The sequence below is a fragment of the Hyla sarda genome, chromosome 10 (assembly GCF_029499605.1).
Source record: "Hyla sarda isolate aHylSar1 chromosome 10, aHylSar1.hap1, whole genome shotgun sequence".
In the NCBI taxonomy this organism is placed as follows: Eukaryota; Metazoa; Chordata; class Amphibia; order Anura; family Hylidae; genus Hyla; species Hyla sarda.
In genome coordinates this window covers 121,928,298-121,954,866 of record NC_079198.1, presented here as the reverse complement: position 1 = coordinate 121,954,866, position 26,569 = coordinate 121,928,298, and the positions used below count along the sequence as shown (strand labels likewise).

General features: G+C 42.5%; 1 protein-coding gene across 11 annotated transcripts in view; it reads right to left on the bottom strand.

Annotated features, from left to right (window-relative positions):
- GRAMD1B (GRAM domain containing 1B) overlaps window positions 1-26,569 on the bottom strand; it is a 271,033-nt gene that overhangs the window by 76,002 nt on the left and 168,462 nt on the right. For all 11 annotated transcript variants that reach the window (XM_056543506.1, XM_056543505.1, XM_056543509.1 and 8 more), the window contains one exon: window positions 11,197-11,217. In XM_056543506.1, the coding sequence (XP_056399481.1) occupies window positions 11,197-11,217 (21 nt within the window). The remainder of the gene's footprint in view (window positions 1-11,196; window positions 11,218-26,569) is intronic.

Below are 26,569 nucleotides of genomic sequence, written 5' to 3'. Positions count from 1 at the left end.
TATATAGGTCACTGGGATATTTTTTCCCCCAGATATTAGTATGAACAAGAATGCGCTCCTCCTCTGGATCGAGTACAGCCTGATCTATTCTCTCATGCTGTTTATTTGTAGAAGCGCAGGGTGGGGTAGGATGGTGGCTGCACCCCTGGAACCCGACCAAGGAGACACAGATGAATTTACTGACTGCGGGGAGGAGCTGGCCTGGCCCTGAACTTCATATACAGCGGCTCCATTAAGGAATCCTGAATGTGATGCATATGTATATGTATATATATATATATATATATATATATACTATATATATATATATATATATATATATATATATACACCTCTGTGGAAGTGTGTGTTTATAGAGTTCATACAATGGCTTCCTGAATGACGCCAAGGTCTTCAAAAGCTTTATAGGTCATAGATATATCGAAATGCGGTCACCTCAATCTGATCCATGTTTTAGATCAGTGGTCTTCAACCTGCGGACCTCCAGATGTTGCAAAACTACAACTCCCAGCATGCCCGGACAGCCAACGGCTGTCCGGGCATGCTGGGAGTTGTAGTTTTGCAACATCTGGAAGTCCGCAGGTTGAAGACCACTGTTTTAGATACGTTCCTAATGATGTTTCCTCGTTGACTTTGAGAAGGAAGTGCTGGATATCACTACACGCAGCGCTGTGCATATCTTTATGTGTACAAAGTACATAGACTTAAAGGGATATTCCAGGAAAAAAAATAAAAATTTATATCAACTGGCTGCAGAAAGTTAAACAGATTTGTAAATGACTTCTATAAAATAATCTTAATCCTTCCAATAATTATCAGCTGCTGAAGTTGAGTTGTTCTTTTCTGTCTGGCAACAGTGCTCTCTGCTGACATCTCTGCTTGTCTCGGGAACTGCACAGAGTAGAAGAGGTTTGCTATGGGGATTTGCTTTTAAACTGGGCGGTTCCCTAGACAGGTGTCATCAGAGAGCTGTCATCGAGACAGAAAAGAACAACTCAACTTCAGCAGCTCATAAGTACTGAAAGATTTAGATTTTTTAAATAGAAGTCATTTACAAATCTGTTTAACTTTCTGGAGCCAGTTGATATGTAAAAAAAAAAGTTTTTGCCCTGGAATACCCCTTTAAAAGTAAAGAAAATGTAGCACACCAACATCTCCTAAGGCTGCATTCACACCACGTTTTTGCAGTACAGTTCCCGTATCAGATTTTTGATGGAAAAACAGATTCCTCAAAACCAGACTAAACTGTATCAAAACGTGTGTACAAATTTCAACCCGTATACGGTTTTAAAAATTATGTCTGGTTGAATTTAAGAAAAAAAATGTATACGTTTTTAACTTTTCACTCCATTTTGAATAAAGTTTCACTTGTTTGATTGAAATTCCAAGAAAAAAAAATGTGCAAAGTCAAAAACCGTATGGTGCAAACCATATGGAACCGTACGCAAATACTTTTCTGTACGGTTCCCATTGAGTCCCATGTTAAAAAAAAAAAAAAAGTATATGGTTTAATACGGTTTTTCACCTGGACCAAAAAACGTGGTAGTCTACGGGTAAAAAAACGGACAAAACTGTATAAGACGCAAAACGGACGTAGGCTGCATTCACATCTCATTTTTGCAATACGGTTCCCGTATCCGGTTTCAGTGAAAAAAACGTATGTATAGACATTTCATAGAAAACCGTATGCCAACCGTGCATGCCGAAAGTTCTTCCCAAAAATAGAACAAGAAGAACTTTATTTAATTAAGGACAAACATAAAACTGTATAAATTTTTCCCACAAAAAGACGTATTAAACCATATGCAACCGGACATCCGTTTTCAAACTGTATACGGTTTAAAACCGTAGAGAGGTCTATACGGTTGTATACGGTTCGGTCCGGTTTTGAGACAAATACTTTTTTTTTTTTTGCAAAAAAAACTCATACGGGAACCGTATTGCAAAAACGAGATGTGAATGCAGCCTAAACCGGATGATGCGCTTGACATACGGTTTACAATGTTAAAGGGGTATTCCAGGAAAAAACTTTTTTTTATATATCAACTGGCTCCAGAAAGTTAAACAGATTTGTAAATTACTTCTATTAAAAAATCTTAATCCTTTCAATACTTATGAGCTTCTGATGTGAAGGCTGTCCAGGCATGCTGGGAGTGGTAGTGGTAGTTCTGCAACAGCTGGAGGCACCCTGGTTGGGAAACACTGATCTAATAGGTCACGGCCCCCTCAATACAACAACATCTAACCTAGTATTTCATTCCATTAGTCTCTATGACTTGTAGTTTTGCAACAGCTGGAGGCACACTGCTAACCCAGTGCACGAATGACCATGACAAGACAGATCTGATCCTGTCTCTCTGGCAGTGCGCGTTTAGGGAGTATTACCGGTGAGGTTGCAGCTTCACTACCTCCCTGCACCTGCACATCAAAGTGATGCAACGGCTCATGCAGAGGTTTTTAGCTGGGCTCGGCTGCAGGAAGGCGGGGGATATATACTGAGAGAGTAGTGGATGCATGGAATAGTCTTCCTGCAGAAGTGGTCGCTGCAAATACAGGGAAGGAGTTTAATCATGCATGGGATAGGTATAAGGCTATCCTTCATATAAGATAGGGATAGGCATAAGGTTATACTTCATATAAGATAGAGATAGGCATAAGGCTATCCTTCATATAAGATAGGGATAGGCATAAGGTTATCCTTCATATAAGATAGGGATAGACATAAGGCTATACTTCATATAAGATAGGGATAGGTATAAGGTTATACTTCATATAAGATAGGGATAGGCATAAGGCTATCCTTCATATAAGATAGGGATAGGCATAAGGTTATACTTCATATAAGATAGGGATAGGCATAAGGCTATCCTTCATATAAGATAGGGATAGATATAAGGCTATCCTTCATATAAGATAGGGATAGGTATAAGACTATCCTTCATATAAGATAGGGATAGGTATAAGGCTATCCTTCATATAAGATAGGGATAGACATAAGGCTATCCTTCATATAAGATAGGGACAGGCATAAGGCTATCCTTTATATAAGATAGGGATAGGTATAAGACTATCCTTCATATAAGAAAGGAATAGGTATAAGGCTATCCTTCATATAAGATAGGGATAGGCATAAGGCTATCCTTCATATAAGATAGGGATAGACATAAGGCTATCCTTCATATAAGATAGGGATAGACATAAGGCTATCCTTCATATAAGATAGCGATAGGTATAAGGCTATTCTTTATATAAGATAGGGATAGGCATAAGGCTATCCTTCATATAAGATAGGGATAGGTATAAGACTATCCTTCATATAAGATAGGGATAGGTATAAGGCTATCCTTCATATAAGATAGGGATAGACATAAGGCTATCCTTCATATAAGATAGGGACAGGCATAAGGCTATCCTTTATATAAGATAGGGATAGGTATAAGACTATCCTTCATATAAGAAAGGAATAGGTATAAGGCTATCCTTCATATAAGATAGGGATAGGCATAAGGCTATCCTTCATATAAGATAGGGATAGACATGAGGCTATCCTTCATATAAGATAGGGATAGACATAAGGCTATCCTTCATATAAGATAGCGATAGGTATAAGGCTATTCTTTATATAAGATAGGGATAGGCATAAGGCTATCCTTCATATAAGATAGGGATAGGTATAAGACTATCCTTCATATAAGATAGGGTCAGGGACTGTTGATAGGATTCAAGATAGTGGGCAGACTATATGGGCCAAATGGTTCTTATCTGCTGAAACATTCTATGTTTTTATGTTGGGGCCCTAGGGCATGGCAGTCCATAGGTCACGCCTTTGTGGCACTTGTGCAGATAGGGATAGGCATAAGGCTATCCTTCATATAAGATAGGGATAGGTATAAATCTATTCTTTATATAAGATAGGGATAGGTATAAGGATATCCTTCATTTAAGATAGAGATAGACATAAGGCTATCCTTCATATAAGATAGGGATAGGTATAAGTCTATTCTTTATATAAGATAGAGATAGGCATAAGGCTATCCTTCATATAAGATAGAGATTGGTATAAGTCTATTCTTTATATAAGATAGAGATAGGCATAAGGCTATCCTTCATATAAGATAGGGATAGAGGGCATGGCAGTACCTAGGACACGCCTTGGTGGCACTTATCCAGAATTATAAAATGCAAAAACAGCACTCCTCCACAGGTTGTATCTGGTATTGCAGCTCGGCTCCACTGAAGTGAATGAGACTGAGCTGCAGTACTACACACAACCTGTCGACCAGAGTGGTGCTGTTTTCACACTAGTTACAAAAGGTACGACTCTTATTATGATCTGCTACAGTGGTTCTCAACCTTTTTCACAACTGTACCCCCAGAGGGTGAAAGTGTGTCCACGGGTACTCCTCACACGTAAGTTCGCGCGGAATTTATGCGCGAGGGGTACCCGCGGACAAAATAAGTCATAAAAGTACTTAATTTCATAATGGCGTGTGCTTACCTTTCTAATGCGATACTAATGCAATGCTTAATCCCCTTGTGCTATTATTCCCCCATCTCTCTGATCCCCTATTGCCATTATCCCCCCCCCCCCCCATCAATTCCCTTGTGCCATTATTCACCCTTCCGATCCCTCTGGGCCAATATATGAGATACATACAATAACACCCTCCCATACTGCGGTGTTACACCAGGCCTGTGTCTACCTCGTTCGGCAGGAGTCGGAGGTCTGCACTGACGGGGTGACGTCCTTCTGCGCTGTGCCGCCACCTCCGCGCAACGTCAGGGATGTCCCATGTCAGGCCCGGCAGCCACTGCAGTAGATCCGGGATGCTCAACCAGGGGTACGCCAAGGGTTATGCGGGGGTACGGCAATTTGCTGACAAATACCGGCCATGCATTGGTCAGTATTCGTCAGCACAGAGTGGGGATTGGACGCGGCAGCCGGGACCACTTTACCTGAGCTGTGGCGTCCAGTCCCCACTCTGTGCTGACGAATACTGAACAATGCATGCCCGGTATTTGTCAGCAAATTGCCGTACCCCCGCATAACCCTTAGTGTACCCCTGGTTGAGCATCCCTGATCCACTAAACAGCCAGTGTATTAGCTAATTTGCTTTTAGGGTGCCCATTAAAACTGATGAGAGAGAACGACTAACAAAACAGTCCGCCGGCACAACAGGCTGGTCAGGGAATATCCGCAACCGCCATCTAATGCACATCAAGAACTGCAAGAAGCCAAGAAAAATCGCTGCAGCTCTGGAGCCCAAGCGGGAGCAATGCACTACAGTGTTTCCCAACCAGTGTGCCTCCAGCTGTTGCAAAACTACAACTCCCAGTTCTGGAGCCCAAGGGGGAGCAATGAACTACTACAGTGTTTCCCAACCAGTGTGCCTCCAGCTGTTGCAAAACTACAACTCCCAGTTCTGGAGCCCAAGGGGGAGCAATGCACTACTACAGTGTTTCCCAACCAATGTGCCTCCAGCTGTTGCAAAACTACAACTTCCAGCATGCCCAGACAGCCATTGGCCTAGCCGACCAATTTGGTAAGATCCACTTTGTTATGGATCTCAATGACTTTTAATGGATCCACCAGGTTTCATTTTTTTTGTGTGTGATAAACTGCCCCTCCACAGCAGTATTTCCCAACCAGGGTGCCTCCAGCTGTTGCAAAACTACCACTCCCAGCATGCCTGGACAGCCGAAGGCTGTCCAGGCATGCTGGGAGTGGTAGTTCTGCAACAGCTGGAGGCACCCTGGTTGGGAAACACTGATCTAATAGGTCACGGCCCCCTCAATACAACAACATCTAACTTAGTATTTCATTCCATTAGTCTCTATGACTTGTAGTTTTGCAACAGCTGGAGGCATACTGCTTACAAAACCCTACACTCTAATAAATGGGGGGGTTCTGATGTAAGGCTCAAGCATGATGTTATTGCGGCCTAACATAAAAAGGCGGCGTCTGCTTCCTCCTGGGATATCCCTGACTAGTGTTTATACCTCTATAAACCCTTATCTTTACTGTTCCCTGATAAGAGTAGGACAACAGAAACCCGTCTGTCCGTTTAGCATTTATTATGTCCTAGAAACCTTAGATATCGCCCCCGCACTACTCATAGTATTTATTACTAACTGATTAGCTTTCTGCTTTGTCGCTATAGATTTGATAGTACTTTATCCTTTACCAATCAAAATTTTCTCATCGCAAAGGTGACAACCAACCAGGTCTCGTGACTGTAGACATTGTCGGTCTTACGGGGCATTTATCTGCATTTATCGACGAACGTCTGTACTAGCTGGGAACAAAAGAGGTTTTTTCTTTTCATATCAAGTGGCTCCAAAAAGTTAAACAGATTTGTAAATTACTTCTATTAAAAAAAATCTTAATCCTTCCAGTACTTATCAGCTGCTGAAGTTGAGTTGTTGTTTTCTGTCTGACCACAGTGCTCTCTGCTGACACCTGTCTGTCTTTCTGTCTCAGGAACTGTCCAGAGTAGCAGAAAATCCCCATAGCAAACCTCTCCTGCTCTGGACAAATCCGGAGACAGACAGAGGTGTCAGCAGAGAGCACTGTTGTCAGACAGAAAAGAACAACTCAACTTCAGCAGCTGATAAGTACTGGAAGGATTAAGATTTTTTTTTTTAATAGAAGTAATTTACATATCTGTTTAACTTCCTGGAGTCAGTTGATATGAAACTTTTTTTTTTTTACGGAATACCCCTTTCATTTCCTGAGGATGGGTGGTAAGTGTCAGATCAAAGGGGGGCCCGACCAGTGGGATCCCCCCCGAGATATCAAGGACAGGGCCACAATGCATGCACACTGCTGCTCCATTCAATGTCGATGGAGCTGCCAAAAAGAGACGGGCTCTGTATTCAGGATAGGCCATCAATATGTGATTAAGGGTAGATGTGAGATGAGCGAATTTACAGCAAATTCGATTCGTCACAAACTTCTCGGCTCGGCAGTTGATGACTTATCCTGCATAAATTAGTTCAGCTTTCAGGTGCTCCGGTGGGCTGGAAAAGGTGGATACAGTCCTAGGAAAGAGTCTCCTAGGACTGTATCCACCTTTTCCAGCCCTCCGGAGCACCGGAAAGCTGAACTAATTTATGCAGGAAAAGTCATCAACTGCCGAGCCGAGAAGTTCGTGACGAATCGAATTTACTGTAAAATCCGCTCATCTCTAGGTAGGGTCACACCTAGCGTATACGCTGTGTATTTGATGCATATGTGTATTTCAGTGCTAGCAAAATCTATATAGGGGGAGATTTATCAAAACCTGTGTAGAGGTAAAGTTGCCCAGTTGCCCATAGCAACCAATCAGATCGCTGCTTTCATTTTTAACAAGGCCTCTGCAAAATGAAAGAAGCGATCTGATTGGTTGCTATGGGCAACTGGGCAACTTTTCCTTTGCACAGGTTTTGATAAATCTCCCCCATTGTATGTGTTCATTATTACTCCCATAGACTTTGCTAGCACTGAAATATGCTAATGCAGCAGATTTGCAGCGCATGCGCTATGTGTGACCCTACCCTAAAGGGGTCCTGTGCCCAACCAAAACAAAATGAGATGTTACTATCATGAAATAGTTTAGGTCACCCTGATCACAAACCTTTTCACAGTTTTTTTTTTATAAGCCCATCCGTTCCTTAGATATGAGGGTTTATTGTTTGTCCGAAAAATCAGTCAGAGGGGCGTGAACTTAAATTGAATAATGGGAGTGACTATTAAATGATGGGTGGGGTTATACAGTCAGGGGGTGTGAATGTTGTACATTGAAGGGTGTGTCTGCCTAATATAAACCCCCCCCCCCTAACTGTATAATTCATTCCCATTATTAAAATTAGGTTCACGCCCATCTGACTGATTATCTGAATTGTCAGACAAATTATAAACCCTCATATCTCAGGAAGGGGGGGGGAAGAAATTGTGTAAAGATGTGTGATCAGGGTATCCTAAGATATTTAAAGGGGTCCTCCGCTGCTCAGCATTTGGAACAAACTGTTTCGGCGCCGGGAGCTCGTGACGTCATAGCCCGCCCCCTCAATGCAAGTCTATGGGAGGGGGCGTGACGTTGTCACGCCCCCTCCCATAGACTTGCATTGAGGGGGCAGGGCGTGATGTCATGAGGGGGCGGGGCCATGACATCACGAGCTCCCGGCGCCAGCGTTCAGAACAGTTTGTTCCAAACGCTGAGCAGGGGAGTACCCCTTTAAAGATAGTTACATCTCATTTTGTCTGGGTTGGACCCAGGTTCTTTAATCCATTGTTTAGCTGTTCGCTAGAGCGTCAGCGCCTGCATGCATTGTGAGCAGAGTCAGACGCAGACAGCGCCGTATGTTGTTTAGTGGCCGTGTTGGGTAACTGCAGCTCAGTAACCCAAACAGCTGATCTTCGGGAGTGCTGGGTGTCAGACCTCCACTGATCAGACACTAAATGGTCTATCCTGAGGAGAGATCCCTTTAACCTTTTGACAGCTGGAGAACAGTACTTGTGTGCGAGTCGGGCGCCCATCGGCCCCGAATCTGGTAGGTGGGGACAGCCAGGGCTCATTTTATGTGGCAAAGCATATAAATTATGCTTTCTGGGGAGAAAAAAAAAAAGAAGTTTTCAAATATTTGTGGGTTTTGCTTCTACGTAGGGCATTTTACGGTCAAAATGACACATTATCTTTATTCTGTAGATCCATACGAATACAATGATACATCATTTCTTCTGGTTTTGTTTTTTTGCTACTTAAAAAAAAATTGATAACCTTTTGTAAGAAAATTAGTATTCTTAAAATTGTCCTTCTGACCCCTAAATTTTTTTTTTTACGAATATTGGACTGTATGAGGCCGTATACATGATCTGTAGTTTTTATCGGTGACATTTTTGTTTTGATGGGTATTTTTGTTCGCTTTTTATCATTTTTTCTGGTATATGAAGTGACCAAAAATCTGCAATTGTGGACTTTGGTATTTTTATTTTTTTTAATGTTTATTCCATTCACCCTGCTCTTTCATTATGTTTATGTTTATATATTTAGACTTTTATCAGGGAAAAAGCTTATTGACCATGGTAACTAAGAATTTGGTTGTGGCGCCAAGGTTGTTGTCTGCCCTTTCCAATAGGAGTTGTCCATCTAAGAAAAAAATTATAATAAAATCCCCCATTCTGCCTCCAGTCAGTGCTACAGTGTTACATAAGAAACAGACGTTAGATGACAGAGGCTGCTGATTGGCTGTGGCGGTATTGTGACATCATGTAACCCGGGAGTGCCAACCGGAGGCAGAATGGGGGATCAGCATGGAAAAGGAGTTGGTAATTAAGGGTAAAGGTAAGTCAATTTTTTTTATTTATTTATTTTTTAAAGATGAGGGGACACCAATAATTGTGACACACGAGGGGGCACTAATAATCGTGACACATGAGGGAGACACTAATGATCATGACGCAGGGAGAGAAGAGCGGGACACTAACGACTGTGACAAATGAGGGGACACTATAAATCGTGACACATGGGGAGATGACAGGGACACTAATGATCGGGACACATGAGGGGGACACTAATGATCATGACACAGGGAGAGAAGAGCGGGACACTAACGACTGTGACAAATGAGGGGACACTATAAATCGTGACACATGGGGCGATGACAGGGACACTAATGATCGGGACACATGAGGGGGCACTAATGATCATGACGCAGGGAGAGAAGAGCGGGACACTAACGATTGTGACAAATGAGGGGACACTATAAATCGTGACACATGGGGAGATGACAGGGACACTAATGATCGGGACACATGAGGGGGCACTAATGATCATGACGCAGGGAGAGAAGAGCGGGACACTAACGATTGTGACAAATGAGGGGACACTATAAATCGTGACACATGGGGAGATGAGAGGGACATTGACAGACACAAAGATATGAGGGACACTAATGATCGTGGCATATGAAGGGAAAAAGGGGGACTCTAATAATTATGAGACAGGCAGAGATGAGAGGGACACTAATGACTGACACATGAGGGGACACTAATGATCGTGACACATGAGGTAGACACTAATGATCATGACACAGGGAGAGAAGAGCGGGACACTAACGACTGTGACAAATGAGGGGACACTATAAATCGTGACACAGGGAGAGAATGGGGGGACATCGACAGACACAAAGATATGAGGGACACTAATAATCGTGGCATATGAAGGGAAAAAGGGGGACTCTAATAATTATGACACAGGTAGCGATGAGAGGGACACTAATGACTGACACATGAGGGGGCACTAATGATCATGACATAGGGAGAGAAGAGCGGGACACTAACGACTGACAAATGAGGGGACACTATAAATCGTGACACAGGGAGAGAAGAGGGGACATCGACAGACACAAAGATATGAGGGACACTAATAATTGTGACACGTGGGAAGATGAGGGGGACACTAATGACTGACACCAGGGGACACTAATAATTGTGACACGTGGGGAGATGAGGGGGACACTAATGATCATGACACTAGGAGAGGTGAGATGGGATACAAATGATTGTGACACATGAGGGAAGATGATGGCGACACTACGGTAACACACAAGGGGAGATGAGAGGATACTAGTTATCGTAACACATGAGGGGAGATAAGGGGACAGTAATCACTGTGACACACAGGGGACAGTACTGACTGATTATATAATGTCACGCAGTGTGACGTGCATCATCCTGGCTTCTATCTTTTTTTTTTTGCTGGCTCCTAGATAAGACTTCTCTTCACGTGATGATACCTGTAATATAAAGTGTAATACAGAACTTTTCCTATATGCCAGTGGTCTCCATCCTGCGGACCTCCAGATGTTGCAAAACTACAACTCCCAGCATGCCCGGACAGCCGAAGGCTGTCCGGGCATGCTGGGAGTTGTAGTTTTGCAACATCCGGAGGTCCGCAGGATGGAGGCCACTGCTATATGCCATGTCTGAACTGGATATATTGCTCTTGGTCAATATCCAACCAAACTATAAATGCTATCAAACAGACTCCCCATAAAACTAACTTTCCCCCTGACAGCTGAGAGGAGCAATACTGCAATAAGGCCTGCAGGGGGCAGCACTGTACCGTGCATGCATTCATGTCATACAGCAAGCCAGGAGCAGTCAGAGACATTAAACATAACATGCACAGAAGGGAAAATCAAGGTTGTACTCACATTGTACCAGCTCTGGCTCTTCTGCAAGGAGAAAGAAAAGAGGTTATCGCTATACCATCCGTTCTAGACTGCACCGCAAAAAAAGGGTTAAATGAGGATTACAGGAAAACTAGGTCACATAGAAAGAGATCACGTGATACATCATCACTGGAGGGGCGACTATGCCCCGGTGAGAATCTACAGCGGCCGCCATCTTCCTCCAGGACGTAATATATTACTTTTTCTAACCAGGGTGCCGCCGGCTGTTGCAAAACTACAACTCCCAGCATGCCCGGACAGCTTTCATTTTTTAAAAGGCCTCTGAAAAATGAAAGACGCGATCTGATTGGTTGCTATGGGCAACTGGGCAACATTTCCTCTGGACAAGTTTTGAGAAATCTTCCCAAAAGATAAAACATCTATGTTGCAGACTCTGCTAAATAAAAAAAATCTTGGTAAATTATCTGAGCTCAATGCGCTATTTTGTCCTGTAAAACGTTCAGGGATTAAGACGAAAACTTAAAGGGGTACTCCGGTGGAAAACACTTTTTATTTTATTTTATTTTTTTTAAATCAACTGGTGCCAGAAAGTTAAGCAGGTTTTTAAATTACTTCTATAAAAAAAAAATCTTAATCCTTCCAATAATTATCAGCTGCTGAAGTTGAGTTGTTTTTATCTGTCTGGCAACAGTGCTCTTTGCTGACATCTCTGCTTGTCTCGGGAACTGCACAGAGTAGAAGAGGTTTGCTATGGGGATTTGCTTCTACTCTGGACAGTTCCCGAGACAGGTGTCATCAGAGAGCACTTAGACAGAAAAGGACAACTCAACTTCAGAAGCTCATAAATACTGAAAGGATTAAGATTTTTTTTTTAAAGAAGTAATTTACAAATCTGTTTAACTTTCTGGAGCCAGTTGATATATATATATATATAAAAAAAAGTTTTTTCCTGGATAACCCTATTAATGAACCCCGTTAAAAGTCAAGAGGGTCCAGCAGGCACAGCTGATATCCAGAATGCAGTGGATTCGCTGCCAGTGTGAACCTGAGGCATTATTTTTTAGATGCTGAGTGACATTCTCAGCTCTGCTACATCCCACAACAGCTAACAAAGGGTTACTCCGCTCCCCAGTGTCCGGAACACTGAGTTCCGAACGCTGTGTGCGGGCTTCCGTGTTCACGCCAGCCCCCTCGTGACGTCACGGCCTGCCCCCTCAATGAAAGTCTATGGCAAGGGGGCGCGACTGCCGTCACACCCCCTCCCATACACTTGCGTTGAGGGGGCGGGACAATATGTCACATGACGGGGCTTGATGTCACAAGGGGGCGAGCGTGAACATGGAAGCCCGCACACAGCGCTCAGAACTCAATGTTCCGGACGCTGGGTAGCGGAGTAACCCTTTAAAGGGGTATTCCAGGAATTTTTTTTTATGTGACTATGCTACAGGGGCTGTAAAGTTAGTGTAGTTCATAATATAGTGTCTGTACCTGTGTGTGACGGTTTTCTCACAATTCTTCTGTGATTTCCACCCCAAGATTTATTTTTAACAGCATAAAAAATGACTGTTGTCTCAGATTTTTCCCAGGTTGCAATGTGGCCGAGACCTGTCATCACTAGTCAGCTGATGACAAGGAGCGCAGATCCTTCCTAATAATGTACATTACTGTCTGGCAGATACATACTAAAATCACCTTATTGTGGATAACCTCTTTAACCGATTACTAAGAAAGAAAGTTTAAAGGGGAACTCTGTATGAAAAAAATAGTTTTTAAATCAACTGGTGCCTTAAACTTATACAGATTTGTAAATGACTTCTATATAAAAAATCTTAATCCTTCCAGTGCTTATCAGCTGCTGTATACTCCACAGGAAGTTGTGTAGTTCTTTCCAGTCTGACCACAGTGCTCTCTGCTGACACCTCTGTCCATGTCAGGAATTGTCTAAAGCAGGAGAGGTTTACCATGGGGATTTGCTCCTGCTCTTACAAGGCTGTTTCATGGGCACATTTCTCATATAGCAGTGTTATTCAACCAGTGTGCCTCCAGCTGTTGCAAAACTACAACTCCCAGCATGCCCGGACAGCCTTCGGCTGTCCGGGCATGCTGGGAGTTGTAGTTTTGCCCACTGGTCTGGAAACACTGAAGTGGCCACACCAGGGTTAATATCTAGGGAGGTAGGAACACATATCTCCTGAAATAGAAAGCCATTTACTTAATGCTGACAATCTGATCAAAAATGGCTGAGCGCAGCGGTCTGCTGATGCTACGCGCTACACCACGGGGCTCCTGTTCCTGAGGCGGTAATTATCATGGTACTCGCCTGCAACGAAGTACAGAAGGTTCAAGGGTGTAAAAAAAAGAAGAAAAAAAAAAACATGGATTTTTACTATCGTTTACTTGCAAACACTGCCAAAGATTAATAAAAAAATAAAAAATTAATAATAATAATAATAATAATATATATATATAAAAATAAAAAAAATATAATAATAATTATACATATATATATATATATATATATATATATACACATACATATATATATATACATACACATATATATATATATATATACATACATACATATACATACATACATATATATACATACATATATATACACACATACATATATATATATACACACATACATATATATATATATATATATATATATATAGTGGATACAGGAGAAGTTACGCACGATTATAGGATTTAGGGGGGAAAAAACCAAAACTTGTTCCCCATAGAAAGTGAGTACCGTAATTCCCAGGGGGTACACAATAGTTATTAAAATAAAACCTTTAATGCAGACACTTTAAAAAAACCATAGACACATAGGAGGAGATTTATCAAAACTCGCCAGAGGAAAAGTTGCCCAGTTGCCCATAGCAACCAATCAGATCGCTTCTTTCATTTTTGAAAAGGCCTCTGGAAACTGAAAGAAGCGATCTGATTGGTTGCTATGGGCAACTGGGCAACTTTTCCTCTGGACAGGTTTTGATAAATCTCTCCCCCCCCCCCCCCCCCCCCCCCCATAGATATTTACCAAAAAGAAAATAGCATTTAGGGAGTTATTTATCAAAACCTGTGCAGAGGAAAAGTCGATCAGTTGCCCATAGCAACCAATCAGATCGCTTCTTTCATTTTGCAGAGGCCTTGTTAAAAATGAAAGAAGCGATCTGATTGGTTGCTATGGGCAACTCAGCAACTTTTCCTCTGAATGGGTTTTGATAAATCTCCCCCTATTAGGGACCAAAGGGGTTTTACCAGTGCATGGGTGATATTCAGGGACTTCTAGGGTGAGTCAAAGGGATAGATCGGGGCAGGGGTCGCCCTTCTAAGGGCGAGTGCCCTGACGGTCCCTGTGGGAGCTGGGGTAGAGGACACCACATCTTCCTGATAGGGTTTTCCAGGGCCGTATACACCTGACTACTTAACCCGCGGTGCCCCCTGTATCCTCTCAGCACATCCCAGATCACCTAGACAGTGGACAGCTTTACGTGTACATTTCCAGTAATGGAAGGGTCTTGCTATTTTGGACCCTTTTTTTGGTGTTTTTGCATATGGGTCTATGTCTATGGTTTTTTAAGCATCTGCATCAAAGGTTATATTTTAATTGTGTCCCCCCTGTGAATTACTAACTGTGCTTTGGTACATATTCTCCACAGCTAGCTTGAGGGGATGCACCGGTAGTACTCGTGTCAGGGCCCCAAAGCCTGAGTGGCCGTAAAGACCCCCCTCATAGGAAAACTCTTGCCAGAAAGTTATACAGATTTGTAAATTACTTCTATTAAAAAAAATCTTAATCCTTCCAGTACTAATCAGCTGCTGTATACTACAGAGAAAATTGTGTCTTTCTTTCCAGTCTGACCACAGTGCTCTCTGCTGACGCCTCTGTCCGTGTATGGAACTGTCCGGAGTAGAAGCAAATTCCCATAGAAACCTCTACTGCTCTGGACAGTTCCTGACACAAAGGTGTCAGCAGAGAGCACTGTGAACTTCACAAATTTCTTTGTAGTATAAAGCAGCTGATAAGTACTGGAAGGGTTAAGAATTTTAAATAGAAGGGATTTACAAATCTGTTTAACTTTCTGGCATCAGTTGATTTGAATATTTTTTTCCCACCGGAGTAACCCTTTAAGGGGGTTTGCCCGGCCTGCTCCGGTAATCACCAGCTAAGGTGGGTAATCGCTGCAGGCAATGATTGGCAGCGCGGCCATCACTTCCAAAACCATTTTTTATTTGAAAGTGGTAAAAGATGTCCCTGTTCTGGAGTCACTCCTCCCAGGGCCGGATCTGCCTGCCACAAGAAAGTTAAACAACCAGCATCCGAATCACTTGCTAAGCCAGCAGCATGAGTAGGAGGTTTGTTACAGTGTGTCACCCCAGTAGTAAGGTGATTATACGAGGAGGAGGTTTGTTACAGTGTGTCACTCCAGTAGTAAGGTGATTACATGAGGAGGAGGTTTGTTACAGTGTGTCACCCCAGTAGTAAGGTGATTACATGAGGAGGAGGTTTGTTACAGTGTGTCACCCCAGTAGTAAGGTGATTATACGAGGAGGAGGTTTGTTACAGTGTGTCACCCCAGTAGTAAGGTGATTATACGAGGAGGAGGTTTGTTACAGTGTGTCACCCCAGTAGTAAGGTGATTATATGAAGAGGAGGTTTGTTACAGTGTGTCACCCCAGTAGTAAGGTGATTACATGAGGAGGAGGTTTGTTACAGTGTGTCACCCCAGTAGTAAGCTAATTACATGAGGAGGAGGTTTGTTACAGTGTGTCACCCCAGTAGTAAGGTGGGGCATGTCAAAGGGCGTAGCCAATGGGCAGAGTAAAGGGGTTGGCAAAATTAGCTTTTGCCTAGGGTGGCAAAAATCCTTGCACCAGCCTTGACTCCTCCTATTTAAATATTTATTGTGTAATATTGTAATGTCTGATATTTGTCTTTATTTGTACCCCTAAAATTGGATATTGCTGCTGGTGCTATAAAAAGAAAACATTCAAATATTATTATATTATTAGAAATTATTAATCATTTTTAATTATGGCCACTTTTATGCCAAATGGTTGTGTATGATTGTTATAGGATTAGATAATAGGCAGCCCATTTTACCACATATGGTGTGTTTTAAAGGGGTACTCCGGTGGAAAACTTTTTTTTTTTTTTTAAATCAACTGGTGCCAGAAAGTTAAACAGATTTGAAAATTACTTCTATTAAAAAATCTTAATCCTTCCAGTACTTATTAGCTGCTGAATACTACAGAGGAAATTCTTTTCTTTTTGGAACACAGAGCTCTCTGCTGACATCACGAGCACAGTGCTCTCTACTGACATCTCTGTCCATTTTAGGAACTGCCCAGAGCAGGAGAAAATCCCCATAGAAAAAATATGCTGCTCTGGACAGTTCCTAAAATGGACAGAGATGTCATCGGAGAGCACTGTGCTCGTGATGCCAGCAGAGAGCTCTGTGTTCCAAAAAGAAAATAATTTCTTCTGTAGTATTCAGCAGGTAATAAGTACTGAAAGCATTAAGATTTTTTTTTTATAGAAGTAATTTACAAATCGTTTAACTTTCTGTCACCAGTTAATAAAAAACAAATAAATAAATAAATAAAAGTTTTCCACCGGAGTACCCCTTTAATTATTGGGAAGGGGTATTGTTGGGTAGCTAGGCAGGGCATTTATGGTTGGGGCCTGAGTAATATGGGGGCTCCCATCTTAAATCCCTGTAGTCATAATGTCCTGACTGTACTGAATGGCTTCTGTGCAAGTGTAACAGTGCCCCCTAGTGGACATATAGATTTCGTCTTTACGGAGTGGTATTAAAACATGAACAAAAGCAACAAAAACCTAAAGGTGCATAAAAAACAAAACGCCAACGGCGTTTTGTTTTTTATGCACCTTTAGGTTTTTGTTGCTTTTGTTCATGTTTTAATACCGCTCAGTAAAAGTTATGTTTTGATTTATATTTTTGTGAGCTGGACCCCACCATTTTTGTTCTATCTATAGATGAGCGAACTTACAGTAAATTCGATTCGTCACGAACTTCTGGGCTCGGCAGTTGATGACTTATCCTGCATAAATTAGTTCAGCTTTCCGGTGCTCCGGTGGCTGGAAAAGGTGGATACAGTCCTAGGAAAGAGTCTCCTAGGACTGTATCCAACTTTTCCAGCCACCGGAGCACCTGAAAGCTGAACTCATTTATGCAGGAAAAGTCATCAACTCAAATGAAAATGTGAAAATTCATTTTCACGCCAAATTTTTTTTTAGTTGAATTTTTTTGCGGCAAAATTGCAGAGTTTGGCGCCAAAATCAGCAATTTTTGGTTCCGAAATTGCCGATTTTTGCGCCACATTTTACCCCCCCCCCCCCCCCCCCCGAAAATTCTGGTGGAGACATCTCACAAAATATTCCATGGTTACTAGTGCCCAGACAAGCGATAACTGTATAAATAAAACATTTCTGAGCTTAAATGTGAGTACAGGTGCAGCGACTAGAGATGAGCGAACTTACAGTAAATTCGATTCATCACGAACTTCTCGGCTCGGCAGTTGATGACTTTTCCTGCATAAATTAGTTTGGCTTTCAGGTGCTCCGGTGGGCTGGAAAAGGTGGATACAGTCCTAGGAAAGAGTCTCCTAGGACTGTATCCACCTTTTCCAGCCACCGGAGCACCTGAAAGCTGAACTAATTTATGCAGGATAAGTCATCAACTGCCGAGCCGAGAAGTTCATGACGAATCGAATTTACTGTAAGTTCGCTCATCTCTAGTTCTATCCATAAAGATTTTGGTTACAACGTTTGGCCGTGTTTACATATTTCCAGCCCAAAAATCCAGAGTGTTATCCAAGGCATAACCACCGCAGTGTTTGCTGCTGATTCCTTTGAGGATTTAGGACACAATTCTGACCACTTACTGAGGCTACTGACTAAATCCTGGGGATTCTAATGTAAAATCCACACCAGAATCCCAGTGAGAAAAAAAAAAAAAAAAAAGCTCTGTGTGTACAAGGTCTTCAATTTTTCACGAATTATTTTATTTTACGCTTCGTTCCAGCACAGAGCTGCGATTCACTGTGGAAACTTCGGGGGGAGATTCTCAGAAATTACTGTCATTTCTGTTCCAGCGATATCATTCCCACCTTTTTTTTTTTCTCCTCACATTTTCAAAGGTCTTTTGCGCTGCTTTGAGAATATGAAAATGTGAAAATTCTTTTTCACGCCAAATTTTTTTTTTGTTGAATTTTTTTGCGGCAAAATTGCAGAGTTTGGCGCCAAAATCAGCAATTTTTGGTACCAAAATTGCCGATTTTTGCGCCAAATTTTACCCCCCAGAAAATTCCGGTGGAAACATCTCACAAAATATTCCATGGTTACTAGTGCCCAGACAAGCGATAACTGTATAAATAAAACATGAGCGAACTTACAGTAAAGAGTGCAGATGAGCGAACTTACAGTAAATTCGATTCGTCACGAACTTCTCGGCTCGGCAGTTGATGACTTATCCTGCATAAATTAGTTCAGCTTTTAGGTGCTCCGGTGGGCTGGAAAAGGTGGATACATTCCTAGGAAGGAGTCTCACCTTTTCCAGCCCACGGGAGCACCGGAAAGCTGAACTAATTTATGCAGGAAAAGTATATATATATATATATATATATATTTTTTTTTTTCTATAACATTTTTCAATAATAATTATTTCTTTTTTTAATAATTACTTAAATAACACTTTGGTGTCCCGGTACCGTATTGCATACCGTACCTTGTATGGTGGTCCCAAAAGTCAGAGTAACTACGCTCAGGTAGGGTCCCCCAGGTGGGACAGCCCCTAGTTGCCTCCTCTATTCTAATTCTGTGATGTTTATATGTACATATTTAATAATAATGTGTATATTTAATATAATGTATAGTATGCTTACCTTGTTAGCGTCGCAGGACCTTCGGTCATGTGACTATGTTAATTCCTCTATGGTATGTTGGAGGACCTTTGGTGACCTTTGGGTCACATGCTACTCATAATCCTCTGTGAAGGTGATTGACATCAGTATTGGACCAATTAGCTCTAGTCCAGCCCCTGCCCATATAAGCTGTAGCCAATTATCGCTCTCTTGGGTTGCTGCTCTCGTGGATGCCGGACTAGCAGGACGGATCTGCGCAACTTTCAAAGACACGCTAGGCCAGAAAACCTGCCGGCCTCAGCCTAAACTAAACAGTGAGTTCTAAACTAATCCCCGCTAAAGCTAGCGTGACTACTGGACCGCAACTAATTCCCTTAAATCCAGTGGAACAGCGCATATCAGTCTAAGGACTCTAAAACGCTTAAAGGGTACCTCTCATCAAATAAACTTTTGATATATTTTAGATTAATGAATGTTGAATAACTTTCCAATAGCATGTTCATGTAAAATATGCTTCTTTCTATTGTATTTTTCCCAATCAGTCCTGTCAGCAAGCATTTCTGACTCATGCTGGAGTCCTAAACACTCAGAGCTGCCAGCCTGCTTTGTTCACAGCCAAACAGGCTGTGAACAAAGCAGGCTGGCAGCTCCGAGTGTTCTCCTTTATGAACAAAGCAGACTGGCAGCTCGTAGTGTTTAGGACTCCAGCATGAGTCTGAAATGCTTGCTGCCAGGACTGGTAGGGAGACCCCTAGTGGTCATTTCTTCAAAGTGGAAAATTAAATAGAAAGAAGCATATTTTTCAATAGCATGCAATTGTAAAGTTATTCTGCATACATTAATCTATAATATATCAAAAGTTTTTTTGATGAGAGGTACCTTTTAAGGTCCCAACCACTGTCAATCTCTGAGAGACTTTGCATGTATAGAGACTGTTCCTGTTATGAATCTTGCATAAAATCTTCAGTAAAAGTTCCAACTGTTTTCAGCAAACTCTTCGGTTGTGGACATTCAATTATTCTCTACCTCCCTATCGCTCTCGGGAAGGTTCGCGGTAGGACAATCATTACAGAGGAGCCCTCACCCTGGCGTCACGAATAGAAAGGGTTAACCAGACACCCTTTAGTCACCGCACAGCTACACCCCATATACCCTACTCCCCCAGGCTATCACAATACCTTTTCAAAAAAAAAAAACTAATAAAAAAAAAAAAAAACTACAACCATTTCTATGATCTAAAAAATTTCACACCAAAAACTACAAATCCCAGCATGCCCGGACAGCCGTTGGTTGTCCGGGCATGCTGGGATTTGTAGTTTTTGGTGTGAAATTTTTGATGTAAACTGGACTCTCACCCCTTTGAAAATATCCTGTAAAGCAGACAATATACGTGGACACGCCCACTTTTACAAAACTGACGTGAACAGTGTAAACCGCGGCACAAAGCTCTATGAAAATGTGGTCGATAATTTTTGCGCCATCAATAAAAAAAACAAAAAGAAAAAAAAATAAACAGTGATGAATATAATATATATATATATATATATATATATATATAAAATACCCTATTACTTTTGGGTTCTCAACCCTTTTATACACTTTTCTACGGCTTTCTGTTAATCCAGGATTTCTCAGGTCTTATAAATGTGAGATTAAAGGAATTTCCCCGTTATATTTAATTATACTTACAGCAGTAAATCCTATTCCTGCAGACAGATTTTAGCATTCATGTCAATGTTACAGGCTCCGTTGCCGATTCCGTCACATTTGGTGGAAAACAAAAATGAGGGCATCATACAGCGGGATTTTTTCTAGTAAAATGACGGACACAATGACGAATTCCAACAGACCTGATTATAAATAGATCAGGCCAGTATTGGCCCAACTCCGAACACAGATGTGAACAGAGCCCAATACAGGTCAATACACTTCAGGGGGGGATTATTAATCCCATAAAGGATACTGGGGCAGATTTACTAAAGAACAGAATTGTGGCGAAAGTCAGTGGCGTAATTTAAAGGGGTACTCCGGTGGAAAACATTATTTTTTTTATTTTTTTTTTTAAACCAACTGATGCCAGAAAGTTAAACAGATTTGTAAATTACTTCTATTAAAAAAATCTTAATCCTTACAATACATTTTATGGGCTGTATACTACAGAGGAAATTCTTTTCTTTTTGGATTTCTCTGATGTCACGACCACAGTGCTCTCTGCTGACCTCTGCTGTCCATTTTAGGAACTGTCCAGAGCAGCATATGTTTGCTATGGGGAATTTCTCCTGCTCTGGACAGTTCCACAAATGGACAGCAGAGGTCAGCAGAGAGCACTGTGGTCATGATGTCAGAGAAATCCAAAAAGAAAAGCATTTCTTCTGTAGTGTACAGCCCATAAAAAATACTGTAAGGATTAAGATTTTTTAATAAAAATAATTTACAAATCTGTTTAACTTTCTGGCACCAGTTGATTTAATAAAAAAAAAAAAAAGTTTTCCACGGGAGTACCCCTTTAAACAGACTTGTAAATGACTTCTATTAAAAAATCTTTACCCTTCCAGTACTTTTTAGCAGCTGTATGCTACAGAGGAAATAATTTTCTTTTTTAATTTCTTTTTTTGTCTTGTCCACACTGCTCTCTGCTGACACCTAATGCCCGTATCAGGAACTGTCCAGAGCAGGAGAAAATCCCCATAGCAAACATATGCTGCTCTGGACAGTTCCTGACACGGACAGAGGTGTCAGCAGAGAGCACTGTGAACAAGACAAAAAAGAAATTCAAAAAGAAAAGAATTTCCTCTGTAGCATACAGCTGCTAAAAAGTACTGGAAGGGTAAAGATTTTTTAATAGTCATTTACAAATCTGTTTAAATTTCTGGCACCAGTTGATTTAAAAAAAAATAAAATAAAAAATGTTTTCCACCGAAATACCCTTTTAAGGAAATACATAGTTGCTCTAAACTTAGACAAGACAGCCTACAAATGACTTAGACAAGACAGTCCCACATGGACCAAACAGCCTGATACTGAAATCTGGTGCATTTGTACACTGTCCAGTCTGAGAACCCATTCCCACTGCCGTTGAGCTTTGTCCTGTTTAGCACCCGTTCGGTGCCAAATAAAGCCGAACGTTCCCGACGGATCGCATCCCACTTGAATCAGGTACGTCGAGCCCGGTATTTTACAGGTTTTGAGCGAAGGAAAAAAGTGTGTTCTTTTTTAGCATTTATTATGCGTTATTGCCACAATTTTGCGGGTTTGCTGCAACAAATGATGCTATTTTACAGCAATCTGCACAACCTGTAAAATTGCGCCATATTTGCCACATCGCGGCAAAAGTAAAAAAAAAGCATAAAAATGTGAAAAGAAAAACACACGAAGTGAATACAGCCTAAGTTTACAGTATTTAGGCATCAGAATAGGATCTGGGTACAGTATATCTGCCCCCAATGTCTTTATTTAACCTCTTTCCACCCGCAGCTTTTTAAAAGCCGTAACTGTGCCAGCAATGGAAATTTTTTTCAGGATAAGTTTTAGTCTCTCTAAACTCTCCCCTCTCCAGTCCATCCTAAATGCCGCAGCCATTACACCAATGCCTCCCCCTGTGTCAGTGACTTCACTGGTTTACCTATCCAGTCCAGAATACAGTACAAAATCCTTGCACTTAGGGTCTATTCACACGGCAGAATTTCCACTTGCGGAATTCAACCTCAAATTAAAGCCCATAGACTTATTTGGGATTCCACACTCCCATTCACACTTCTGAATTTCCGCTTGCGGAATTCCGCAAGCGGAAATTCAGAAGTGTGAATGGAAGTGCGGGGCCCCATAGCAGTCTATGGGTTTTAATTTGAAGCTGAAATTCTGCCGTGTGAATAGACCCCACAAAGCTCTCCCCAGTGCTGCACCTCTATACGGCTAAGTTCCCATTTGTTTGTTTTTTTCTGGCAGTTTTTGGATATCTGCCACTGCAGTTTTTGAGCCAAAGCCAGAAGTGAATTCAAAAGGAATAGGACATATCAAGGAAGGAATGACACTTCTCCTCCCTTATGGATCCACTTCTGGCTCAAAAACTGCAGTGGCAGGTACAGTGGTCCCTCAACATGCGATGGTAATCCGTTCCAAACGAACCGTCGTTTGTTGAAACCATCGCATGTTGAGGGATCCGTGCAATGTAAAGTATATTGGAGGTTATACTCACCTGTCCCCGCCGCTCCGGACCGTCACCGCTGCCCTGGATGTCGCCCTCCATCGCTGTCGCCGCGTCCCCAGGGTGTCCCTGATGCTCCGGGAAGGTATCTGCTGACTGGGAACGTCGCTCTCCGCCGCCACCACCACTATGCACGTCACTATGCACGCCACTCCTATTGGATGACGGGACGGCATGCGCGGCGACGTGATGACGACGATGGAGAGCGCCGACGATGCAGGGGATTCCGAGGAGTACGCTACGGAGCCCCGAGGACAGGTAAGTGATCGTCAGCGGACCACACGTTTATGCGATGGCCCCGACATACAAAAGCATCGTATGTTGATGCTGCCTTCAACATGCGATGGGCTCTGAGAGTGATCGTATGTTGAAATGATCGTATGTCGGGGCCATCGTAGGTCGGGGGGTCACTGTATTCCAAAAACTGCCAGAAAAAAAAAGTGGAAACTTGGCTTAATCTCCTCCCTCCTCTCTGTCTACCATCCTACATACAGTGGTCCCTCAACATACGATGGTAATACGTTCCAAATGGACCATCGTTTGTTGAAACCATCGTATGTTGAGGGATCCGTGCAATGTAAAGTATAGGACAGTGGTCTACAACCTGCGGACCTCCAGATGTTGCAAAACTACAACACCCAGCATGCCCGGACAGCCAACGGCTGTCCGGGCATGCTGGGTGTTGTAGTTTTGCAACATCTGGAGGTCCGCAGGTTGAAGACCACTGGTAGAGGAAGTTGTACTCACCTGTCCCCGCCGCTCCGGACCTTCGCTGTTGCCGCGTCCCTGAGGTGTCCCCGACGCTCCGGTAAGGCCTCTGCCTACCCGGCATCCGCGTGCTCCGTCGCCGCCATCATGTTGTTACGCACGCCGCTCCTATTGGATGATGGGACGGCGTGCGCACAACGTGATGACAACGATGGAGAGCGCCGACGATGCAGGGGATCCCGAAGAGGATGCGCCGGAGCCCCGAGGACAGGTAAGTGACCACCACCAGAGCTCACGGGGCACCGTAAACGGCTATCCGGTGGCAGCTGAAGCAGTCTGCGCTGTCGGATAGCCGTTTATGCGATGGCCCTGACATACAAAAGCATCGTATGTTGATGCTGCCTCTGAGAGACCATCGTATGTTGAAATTATCGTATGTCGGGGCCATCGTAGGTCGAGGGGTCACTGTATTCTCTCTGCTCTGTTAATGATCTAAAACTAACATCTTCTATAATCCGAACCTCTCGTTCAATCTTTTTATTGGGTTTTAAAGAAATTACATATTCAGTACATAGAAAGAACACAAAGAAGAAGAAAAAACAACTTAGGAATCCAAACAAAAACAAAAAAAGAGAAAAATAGAAAAACAAACAAACCCTCAGGATATTTACCCCATATCTCATCCTGTCGATATCTCTTACACTACTAGTGCCGCTCTTTGTGAGTTTTAGTTTGTTGATCTCTTATTTGTCTTTTTCTATCCTCTTTTTAAACATCATATAATCCGAACCTCTCACTCCCATCTCCAAGACTTTTTTGTGCTGCACCAGTTCTCTGGAATACAATACCCCGAACCCTCAGACTTAAAGGGGTACTCCGCTGCTCAGCATTTGGAACAAAATGTTCCAAATGCTTAGAGCCAGAGCCGGGAGCTTGTGACATCATAGCCCTGCCCCCTCATTACATCCCGCCCCGCCCCCTCAATGCAAGTCTATGGGAGGGGGCGTGATGGCCGTCAAAGAGGGGGCGGGGCTATGACGTCACAAGCTCCCGGCACTGGCTCTAAGCATTCGGAACATTTTGTTCCAAATGCTGAGCAGCAGAGTACCCCTTTAACCCCAGTTCTAAACATTCCCTAAATACAATTCTCTTCAGACAGGTCTATAACATCCCCTAACTGGTCTCCTTTACTATCACTTAGCCCCTTTTTGAGACCTCTGGGTCTTGGAGACATCCGAAGTGCCATATCCATCCGTCTCCCCCTACGCTCTATAGACATTCAAAGATGGGCTGGTGACTGGTTCACCCTCCTTTATGTAACCTCCCCTATTTATAAAACATGGCCGGACCAATGCATTAAAGAAGCACCTTATGCCTTGTTGTCTCTTCCCCCCCCCCCCATTTCTCTTAGACTCGTTTATGTATTTAGTATAATATTGGAATGTCTGATACTTCTCTTTATTTGTATCCCCAAAATTGTAAAGAGCTGCAGAATCTGCATCTATATAAATATTATTAATTATTATTAATAATAATAATAATAAGGGTGGGTTCACACTGCTTTTCTTACATACGGTCACCGGATCCGGCTGGAGGGAGTGAAAACCGGTCGCTCCCGTATCCAAGCGGACCCATATCTCATTCATTTGAATGAGCCGACCGGAGTCAGACAGTGACTCCGGTCGGCTCAATTTTGCCCCGTATCTGGTTTTGTAACCGGACCTAAAACCGCGACATACCACAGTTTTAGGTACAGTCAGAAAACCGGATACAGGGCAAAAGTGAGCCGACCGGAGCCACTATCTGACTCCAGTTGGCTCATTCAAATGAATGAGAAACGGGCCGTCTGGGATCCGGTGACCATATGTAAGAAACCTAGTGTGAACCCAGCCTAAAATTAATAATAATAATTATTATAATAATAATTATTATTTATTATTATGATTATTTATTATTATTATTATTATTATTAATTGTAGGCTGGGTTCACACTAGGTTTCTTACATATGGTCACCGGATCCCATTTTACCTATTATTATTATTTACTACTATTATTATATTATTAGTTGTAATTATTATTGTTATTATTTATTTTATTATTAACAATAGTCATCAATAATAATGTATATTGCTTTATCTATTACTAGCTGAGTACCCGGCGTTGCCCGGTTTTTCCTTCCTAATCCTTGTTGGGGAGGAAAATAAACAAAGGAGGAAACTTTTGACTTCATATCCCGTCCTCATATATTGTTGTCATATCCCATCCTCCTATCCCTTCCTCCTATCCCGTCGTCCTAGCCCGACCTCCTAGCCCGACCTCCTAGCCCGACCTCCTAGCCCGACCTCCTATCCCTTCCTCCTATCCCGTCGTCCTAGCCCGACCTCCTAGCCCGACCTCCTAGCCCGACCTCCTAGCCCGACCTCCTATCCCGTCCTCCTATCACGACCTCCTATCCCGGTCCTCCTATCCCGGTCCTCCTATCGCGGTCCTCCTATCCCGACCCGTAATATGTGTACCAGTTATTGAAATATCTCCAGACGTACGGAAGTTATGTGGGAACATACATTTCCCAATGATTTGCA